Source organism: Blennius ocellaris (assembly GCF_963422515.1).
Source record: "Blennius ocellaris genome assembly, chromosome: 5".
Taxonomy (NCBI): Eukaryota; Metazoa; Chordata; class Actinopteri; order Blenniiformes; family Blenniidae; genus Blennius; species Blennius ocellaris.
Window position 1 is genome coordinate 11,515,732 of NC_137654.1, and position 10,684 is coordinate 11,526,415.

Below are 10,684 nucleotides of genomic sequence, written 5' to 3' on the forward strand. Positions count from 1 at the left end.
ACCACAGGGACTGACGTCAACGGCGCATGCAAAGTGAATTGACGCTGAATAATGGTGACGACGGCACGCCGTTACCTCGGGGTCAGAGGGCGGGATCCCGTTTTCATGGAGGTTGACTTGGGGCACGGGACGCAGGAGCTTTTTGCACAGTCTCAGAATAAACATTGAGGAGAACAAGAGGCAGACGTCTGGGGCCAGCAGACGCACAACGTTCCCAGCATCAACTGAGCTGAATCTGGAGAAGGAAAAAAAACAAAAAAAAAACACATTAAAAGCATTAGACTACATCTTGTGTCTATTCTTTCTTTACAAACACAAACTCTGTCTGCTGAGCGACCATTGCAACAAACAATTTGCAAATGTATTTGTTGTTGTTGTTGATTTGCAGTGTTTGCAGTCCTGTGAGTTGTGAAATGAAATTGATGAAAATAAATGGCTTTGGGCAACATGGAATGGTTGCATGGCCGGCTCATGGTATGAGTAACAGAGGGACTTGAGGAACTGTACCTTACAATGCCAAGATGGTAGAGGACGTCTTCCCAGAGGCCACTAACTGGTAACAGAAGGGACAGATTAATTAACTGAAAGATTTCCACTTATCCAAGAAATCAGCAAGAATCATTTCAATGTGTGTAATTCCTTTGTGATTTTAGACGGTGTGTTTAGTTTTTTTCCTTTGTTATTAAGGTTTAATCACAGACTTGGCCATATGACCTCGTGTGACAGTTTGTTTTTTGTTTTTACCATTTGCAGGGATGTAGGCAAAGGGGATCTGCATGAAGCACTGCAGGGCCAGGAAGGTCAGACTAGTGTAGATGAGGAACCGCAGGAACTGACCCGTGTTGCCTGAAGAGAACAGAAAACAAATATGCCACTAAAATCAAAGTTGATGGGCTTGATAAACCATAAAGCTAGTTTATGCAAAAAGAAGAAACTTAAAAAAAAAATTAAAAAAACAGAAGCTATGTTCTATTTAGATACTGATAGATAGCCATGCTTTGTATTGTCTATGGATACCAATAAATGTTATCTAAAATATCATATCATGTAAAAAAAAAAATTGCATTTTGAACATCAGACTGAAAGAAATAGAAGAAAACACATTTTAGGATTACATGACATGTTTGAGGTAAAAACCTCTCAAAGCATTCAGTCCAAAGCTACGTGGATAAAAAGTTTGGGTTTTTATAACAGCTGCCAACTTTACGCGGGTGAAATATTGATGAAGACGTAAAAGCTGGAGCAGAAATTCCTTCACAAGTCCAGAAAAAGACAGCGACTGTTGTGAGGATTGTCACATATTGGTTGGTGGTTTTAAGGTTTGATTATACGGTGAGTTAACGTACGAATGGAGCTTCACCAGACCAGTGGAAGAGGACCATTAAACAAAATATACTGTGGCACAAATACACTCTAATTATTATTCAAGATAATCAAACAGCCCCTTTTTCACACGTTTCCAAAAAGCACAATAGATTTATTATAGCTCATGAAAGAAATTAATTGATAGGGGGGGGTTATCTCTGCTATGGTTTTGGACTGAATGTTAAATATACTAAGCACTTTATGACCTCAGTCCCGAGCTTGACTGTTGTAATCATAAGGTAGGAGACACTGAGCATTAATAGCTGATGTGGCTCAACATTAGCTGAGGCAGCAAATGCGTTGTTGATGTTCACCATTTTTACTAAAAGCATTGTTTCACTTAAACCTCTCTGCTTCCCAATAAGGACGTTACATAATCACACACGCGTACACACTCTCCAAAGTATTGGTGGACACGCAAACACACACGATACACACACACACACACACACAGACACACACACACACACACACACACACACACACACACACACCCACACACACAAGATGTACACACACTTCACCAATTACTCCAAGTAGAGACAAAACGTAACTGAGGGAAACAGTTTTCTTTCTCTTTTTTTTGATGGCGGGGGCGAGAAGAGAAAGAGTCAAAATGCTGTCAGAATGCTGACATTACTTCTTTTAATTCCTCACTGTAATTACCAGGCTATGTATAATTGATTTGATCATTCAGACCGCTTCCCCTTTACAAAGTACTCTGAGGGAGGGGTACTGATACTTTAATTCATCAGAAGGTAGTAATCGATACGGAGAGGGCACACACACACACACACACACACACACACACACACACACACACACACACACACACACACACACACACACACACACACACACCCATACCGCTGACACATACACATTTACACAGTTTTTATTGTACAGATAATCGTGAATTGCCCAGTGTGTTTTTCTCCACGATTGTCTTTTATTGAAGGGACTTTATGTGTTTTCCGCTTTTTCTGTTCAAATGAAGTCGTTAAAACGACGTAAAAGATAAGAAAGATGCAATAGATTGAGGGCGTTCTGGTGCTTTCTGGATGATACTTTCTATAACGTGGATCTAAAAAGAGACAGCCTCACGTATTACAAAAGCTACCTGAGTAATACAAAATGTATGTTTTCGGTAATCTAAGTAAAGCAAAAAGGTCAACACATAACAAATCAGTTATATTTGGCTATATCTTGATGGGACACTCAGTGTGGATGACGTATGCAATACGTACGCCATATTTTATTTTAGTTTACCACCGTAGCTAAGCTATTACTCATTACACTGCAAACTTGTGGGCTCTTGGTAGGAAAAAAAAAAAAAAGCAGAATAATGCAGAACGTAGAGTTTTTACCAAGTTGGCCGAAAGTGAAAGGTGAAGCTGCGTCACAGAAACACTGAGATTCAAGAGCAATAAGAGTGGCTGATCAAAACCATGTAACAAGCCGATCTCTCACTAGAGATATATTCTAATAGAGCAGAACTGAAATCATCCTTAAACATCAGTTCATGTGGCTTCTCGGGAAAATTACATGTCACCCCTTGTCTAGTCACAAATTTTGTATTGCAACATTGAAAAAAAGCATCAGGAAATGAAGAAGAACGTGACTGTGACGCATGAGTCTGAAAAGAGTTAGAAAACATCATCCTGGATCTTCTGTGTGATCTTTAAGTATTACGTAATGGATGTATGACTTTTCTGGACACCAGGGAGAAGAGTTCTCACTACTGTGGCTGGGATGCTGAAATAATAAACAATCACATTTCTAAAAGTGAACTGTGAGAAATGATCTGCACAAATTAAACCTACTTTAAACTTAAGGCATTTCACAAACCAAATTAACAAATTAACATTAAGACGAAAACAGAGATTAGCATTACACATGAAAGCACACAAATACAACAGTGAATTTTGTATGAAAATATTTATATATAATTTTTTAATTTTATATCACTGTGACTGGAAGTAAAAAAAAAACATTAACCATATTTTTTCTGTAATGTCTAAGGTAAAAAGAGACTTGATTTTTAAAATGAGTTCAAAGATGTGCAAAGCATCTTTGGCACGTCTCTCACCTCTCATGGTGACAAGAGTCGGGTTGGGCAGCAGTGGCAAGGTGAGCAGAAACAGGAAGTACACCAGTGACAGGCCGTTGAAGCGGAATGAAGAAACTGAGGTGCAGAGGAAAGAAAATACCAGTTCGATCAAAATTCTCTGAAAAATGACTCGAAAAGTGGTGCAGTAGTTTGAATTCGAGATTGTGAGCAACAACAGGACGTGACATCCAGTGAACACGGTTAATAGCAACGTCATGATATATCCAAATACCTCACAATGAATAATAGGTGATAAACAAATTATCACCACCTTCTACAATAACAACAGACAAGGGAACAAACTACAGCCGGTAGAAAAGCAATAAGTATCTTTATTTACATTGGACTGCTCTGAGTGGTAAGTTAAAGTTGTGTTTTTCATCCTTTAATCACAGGACAAGCAGAATATGTGTATGTAGCCAGCATGGCCCATCTCAGCCTGGAACAGGCAGCCTTCTGTTACTGACAATCGGCAGGAATCATGAGAGAACCTAATGGAAAGCGTCATTAATCACTGAAACTGAATGCTTCTTTTTCTTTCCCAAGTACCAAATTGCAGTTGAGTTCACACGATTCACAATATCGTTGATCCACCGATTACAATTTCCACCCAAGAACATCACCTCGACCTACGAGAAGATGCTCTCATGAACAAAAAATTCCCACACACAGTGTTGGAAATGCAGTCTTCTGGAGGATCACGGGTATTACATGGACATCAACTCACCGGCCAGCAGCAGCAGTGGCAGCAGCAAGTTGTAGAGCATCCCCACTGCGAGGTCCCCCGCCATGTCCCGTCCCTCTGTGGCAGAGACGCCGGCACTGACTCCCTCAGAGGTGATCACCTGCCAGACGGCCACACAGGCGAGCCGAGGTCTCAGACACCGGGAGGAAACGTCCAACCTGCTCACACATTCCTCAGAAGGTTGCCTGTGCAGCGCCGGTCAGAGCATCCCTCAGCACGGCAGTGAAAAACACTGGAGATTGAGCAAAAGGTGAAACACAGCAAAACAAAACAAGGCTGAGAAAAAAGTCGGCGGAAGGTTCAAACAGACGGACGAGTATCTCCATTTGAAAGTGTGCGTCGGAAAAAGACTGCCTTTGCTCTTTGCTTTGTATTTCTGTCACACCCTCCATTCCCTCACCTCGCTCTCTCGCTCTCTCTCTCTCTCTCTCTCTCTCTCGCTCTCTCTCTCTCTCTCCCTCCAGACATAATGGGATGTAATCCAGCATCTCCGTTACTATATATTGAAGCTAAGTCCACTCAGGAGAATACGTATCTCTGACCATTACATGACTTTAAAACACATTTTCAACCGCCGCCATAAAAGCATGCACACAAACAGTAAAGAGGCACATTAGACGCTATTCAACCTGTGATGGTGTTTTTGTTGTTTGTTTGGGTTTTTTTTTTTTAAAAAGGTGATTTGTAAATGTGCACAAAATCCTTTTTGCCTTTTATCCCTGCATCATGTGGAAAGTCGTTCTACGACACTCACGCTGTTTATTAATATCCGATACTCAGATGGACACGCAAACAGCACGCTGATTGTTTCCTTAGAGCCGCGTCGGGGCTGGCTCATCATATTTGCACTGAAGGGTGAAGGGAAGTGTATCTAATATTCATGGCTGTGAGGCCATTAAAGAGCTGGTGTGACTACAGAGGAGTGATCAATGAGACTAGCAACAGACATTAACTTTTATCCAAACACAAGTGGGAGACGAGGGAGCGGATCAGCAGGATGTCAGGTTTTATTTTAGGTGACAAAAAACCCACCTGTTCCATGAAAGATTGGACGACGTGTCAATCTGTTTTTCTTTTTCTTTTCTTTCTTTTTTTAATAATTGAAAAACACGATTTTTATGAAAAATCCTTTCCCGTTTCAAATTTGGTGACGACAACAAGCCACGGAAAAGTTTTATCATCAACAGTTTGTAAAACAGAGACGATTGTGTAGCAACAGTGGCAGCTGGAGCCTTTCAGTGGCCACGGTAGCCCCCGTTTACTCATACTGGTATCGTTCAAATATAAGTCAGGCCTTTCTGTGTGCAGTTTGAATGTTCTCCCTGAGGGGGGGCTCCTCCTGTTTCCTCCCACAGTCTAAAACATGCATGTGAGGTTAATGGATGACCCTAAATGTGTGTGTGTGTGTGTGTGTGTGTGTGTGTGTGTGTGTGTGTGTGTGTGTGTGTGTGTGTGTGTGTGTGTGTGTGTGTGTGTGTGTCTGACTCTCTGTGTTTGCCCTGTGATGGACTGGCCACCTGTCCAGGGTGTATCCTTTAGTTAGCTGTGATTGGCTTCAACCTTCCTCGACTCTGAATTGGACAAGATAAAGCAATATTGACGATGGCTGTGTGGTATGAGTAGGTTTATATACTGTACACTGTAGCTGTAAGGATATAGGCAAATATGGACATGAACTACATATAACTGTGTATAAATGTGCATATAGAAATGACCATGAAGTATGTAGGACAGATTTTGAGAATATATATTGTTAGTTTAAAACATGTCAGAAGTACAGCCAAGAATGGGCTGTACATGTAACTGATGAGAATATTCTGGATATCTGATAGAATTTAGACAGCTTGAGGTCGTGTCTCACAGGAATGTTGAGGGATTTAGATTGCGTAGTGACTCCAGCCATGCTGTTCTCCTGAAACATGCACAACATCCATACTGTTACACCACTGCATGAGGCCTGCTGTGTCATTGTCCTTCACACAAAGGAGGAATATACAAATAAACTTGACCTAAATTCACTGCAATTAAAAGAATAATCATTTTTAATCTCTTTGGGTTTGGGTCCAGATCCAATAATGAGAAATAAAATTCTAACTTTAATTATAAGTATAGTGCACCATCCCTTTCCTTTGTTTGTTTCCGAGAGCTTTCGGTTTCCCCTTGGGGTAAATACCAATAAGCGTGATATTCTGTTTTTTAATCACTTTTTGTTCTTACCAAGTGTGGCGAGACTTGCTGATGTTCCTGTTTAAGTTTCAACATGAAACACGTTTCCAACAGATTATGTATAGTTTGTTGTTGTGCATATACAGTGTTCTTATATATTATCATAAATCTGTATATGTATAAATCTAAATACTGTAACGGTGCATGGCATGCCTAATATGCCCACCATATTTACTTTGTCTACCTACATAAAACTTTAATTACTAAACCAGCTGTGTCTCAATATATGCATGTGTTACGTCATTTGATTAAATCATTCAGGGTTTCCGGCGGTTTCTGACAACTTATTTTGAACTGTGGTGACCTGCCAAACATTGAGTTTATAGTTTATAGTATAGTTTGGAGTCAACTCTCAGTTTTATAGAAAGTTAAGTCTTCTATGAATGATCCAGCCTTCCGCTGACAATCCACAGACATCCTTGCGAGGGTCGGTGACCTTAAATTGCTTGTTGGACTGAATGTTAGCCTGTGTGACTGCTTGTTTCTCTGTGTTGACTATCAAACTGTCCAGGGTGTGGCCCGCCTTCGCCCATGACCCCACAACGTGATAAAGCTGTGCGTAACAAAGATAGTGGATGAGAGATGTCAGGGTGCTATAATGCGATCCTCGACATCACTGATCTTAAGGAGCCGATTTCCTGAATTATTTATACATCTTCCTCCTGCAACAGCCCTCATTCCAAAAGAAAAATCATCAACAAGCTTCATAATGACCATGAATTGAATTCAGGTGTGTTAAAGCACTTCCTCTGTAACAAGAACGGAGATCACAGCTGGAACATTGATCTCCATTCAATCATCGCAGCGCCACAAATAATCCGGGTCTCTTAAACTCTTTTAACTCAACATGCCAGACGACAGAGAGGAATTCCTTGTGCATATTTGCCTGCATATTATCACAGATTATGCTTCTCCGTAGGATTATGAACCCCCAGACTCAATGATAGTGTAAAGAAGAAAACGCTCAATTACCTCTCAGTGGTAAAATTGATTATGATGAGAATGAGTGCTGAGTCGGCAGTGGACATTTCATGACTGCAGTTACAAAGAGATGTGAGCGGACGTGCTGTAAAAAGGTCTTAAGGTGGTGATGTCGCACAAGGGAGTCTGTATGTGTGTGCTATTATTGGAATGTACGTGAGGACAACCGTTTGAGGGGTTTGATATGACTACAATAGAATAGAGTAGAGTGTAACAGGAACTGGGCCACATGGAGGTGCAGTGGTTGGCGCTGTCCCCTCACAACCAGAAGGTGCAGGTTCAAATGTCGGTCAGGACCTTGCATGTTCTCCCTGTGTGTGTGTGTCTATATAGCTAAATATATAAAGCGTGTGTGAGCTTGTTGAAGAGTTACAGTCTCATTGAACCACCTTCACTTGATGGGAGACGTCACGTTCGGGTCACTGACTCAACACGATCTTGCTTTTCATGTCTTCAACACTGATCCGTGACATGCGCCCATGAGGAAATGAGGATGTTTGAATATACACTACAAACTGTAATCCGTTTCTGAGAGCTGAAAACAGCAAACAACCACTCAAATGCATGACTGGATATTCTTAACAGTTTTAGACCTTTGGTTGAGATGAGTGTTGAGCCAGTATTGATCTGTTGCCGGGAACAACTTCCATCATGGATGCATTTCATCGTACGGCCTGTTGTAATACAAAAAAAAAAAAAAAAACCCACACTATTAAATACTAACAAGGTGTGCAATCACAATTACAAAAGTAGTGGGTGAAAAGTTTGTCACGTAATAGAAAAGTAGCTCAAGAACCACCATGATTTTTAAAGGTATCTTAACAGTTTAATGGCAACAAAAAGCAGGAACAGTAAAAATAATAGAAGTAAATTCTAGAACAAACTTTATTCATATGGGGAACAAATTCATATGTTTACATGAGAATCAGCAGACACGCAGTGTACCGTTTTATGTATTGGCAGATTCAAAGCTGCTATTAACACACACACACACACACACACACACACACACACACACACACACACACACACACACACACACACACACACACACACACACACACACACACACACACACACACACACACACACACACACGGGGCTAATGTTTACAACACAAGCAGACATGGAGTGAAGGAATGTTAATGGAGACGTAGTTAACAGCAGGTAGTGACTTGAAGCTCAACTTCAGGTGTCGTGAATTGTTTCTCGCAGTGCAAAATGCAGGTCATTGAGTTGATGAGCTTAAATATGTATGATTTACATGTTATAAATTGTTGCTTTTCTAAACATGTTCAAGCAACAAACAAAAAAAAAACTAAACAATGGGTTCTACTCTCATCACCATCCGATGATTTCAATGGTCCAGACAAAAACTAAGACAGGTGTGCCTTCTGTCATATTAATGAACCTGGTTATTCAAAACAAAAGGAGTTTACGTTGATCACAGTCATAACAATGTGTTTATCACTGTTGGGATCTTTTTCTCTGATATGAACACGATGTTACTGAATGACGTTAAATGGTTCATATGTTGTGTTTCTACAACACCTTTTATTACATTTATTGACAACAGTGAGTTACTGGCTGCAGATTCCCCTTTGAAATGTACCTAAAGGATTTAAGATGACACGTTTAACAAGCAACGTTGATTTTTAGAAATGTTACATTTCGTGTAAATGTATATGGTTGACAAACCTCAACACGAGTCTGATACTCAGAACAAGAGGACTGCTGCCACCTAGTGTTTGACAGACAATCTAACACTTAAACTCATCAACATTACGTGACAATTTAAAAGTGAAATCATTCTGAAAGAGAAAAGCTCATATAGAAGACAAGCCGGGATAGAGGCTCCTGATAATCCCAGATATGTTGTACTTCACTCAGTTTAGTTGGTAAAGGGTTGATTTACCCATGCATCACCTTTGTTAAACATTTTTCCGAGAGCGAATTTTATAATTCCACATGCTATGAGTTCATATTTTTATTTAATATTTATTTGTATCTCTTATCTCTATCGCGTTTTGGTGGTTCTCCGTGAGCATGGGTTATCTTTACGTCTAAAAACATTCTCTTGTGGTTAATCGATTACTATAAAGTACGTGTGGTTGTCTGTCCCTCTGCATTCACCTGGTGAAGGACTGGAGACCCGTCCTGGGTGTAGATATTGTTAAGATGACATGCTGTAGCTCAGGTTGCAGTTGTTGAGTTAAGATAAGTTTTAGTTTACAATTTCCTCAGTGAATTTTGCTCAGACTTCTGAAGAAAACACCACAATAATGTGGCCTGGTAGAAATAATAATAATAAAAAAAAAACATGAGCACATTGTATTGTGCATGATGTAACGACACAAATGAGACGTGTCAAGTGGCTTTATATGTTGAAACAAACTGGGATAAACAAAATTAGACCGTGTATGCTTGTTGATCGTTGGGCAAACAGTGAAACAAACAACCACACACATGCACATTCACGTGCATATGTGTGGCATTCAACGGCGTATGAATGACGCTGATTAATCTCAAACTGCTTGGACTTCGTGAGGACATGCAAACTATCTGCAAAGGCCCTGAAGCCTCAACTCAACCTGACAGCTTTTGCTGTGAGGAAACCCTCGTCAATTTCCCTCGTCAGTTAATAACTACTGAAAACAGCGCGATGATAAGCTTTAAAATTTAAACTTTAAAGTTTGTCTCTTTTGTGGCACCAGTCTACGTGATGAAAATGTCTATATATTTTTTTTTTCCAAAACATTTACTAGCAAAAATTACTTCAATCTCAATATAAAGTCAATTTGATTGATACCTTCTGGTAGAAAACACAGTGAAAAAAACCCAAACTGTTTTAACCAACTTAACCCTGACAGCATGGCTTTGAGGATCGTTTGATAGCAATGAGGAAGCATTCTCTCCCAGCAGCATCACTGATATCTCAGCTTGAGGCCCAATGTGTTGTGTCCACTACTTTAAAAAAAAAAAAAAAAGCAAATGTTTTCTTTGAATTTCTTTTTACAATTAGCTTGATGGTGTGACGGACCAGATAGGAGCCTCTTGGGGGGCCGGCTTTGGCCCACTGGCCTTATGTTTGACACCCCTGTTTCAGACCAATGCATTTTGAACAGGAGGGAGACATGCAACCTTCATCAGGACACTCGTGAGCAACATGTACTAATAATATACTCATAACAATAGTTACCGAGTTGCAGTAGTTCTCTGTTTGAAAAGACTTGGTGACCCCTGCTGTACATGCAGCG

At 40.2% G+C, this 10,684-nt stretch overlaps 1 protein-coding gene across 1 annotated transcript in view; it reads right to left on the minus strand.

Annotated features, from left to right (window-relative positions):
• LOC308130448 (piezo-type mechanosensitive ion channel component 2) overlaps positions 1-4,266 on the minus strand; it is a gene marked incomplete at both ends in the record, with an annotated part of 30,200 nt that extends 25,934 nt beyond the window's left edge. The window contains 5 exon segments of the mRNA XM_080496849.1: positions 76-235; positions 508-553; positions 745-846; positions 3,455-3,550; positions 4,203-4,266. Coding sequence (XP_080352975.1) covers positions 76-235; positions 508-553; positions 745-846; positions 3,455-3,550; positions 4,203-4,266 — 468 coding nt within the window.
• Positions 4,267-10,684: the final 6,418 nt, after the last annotated feature.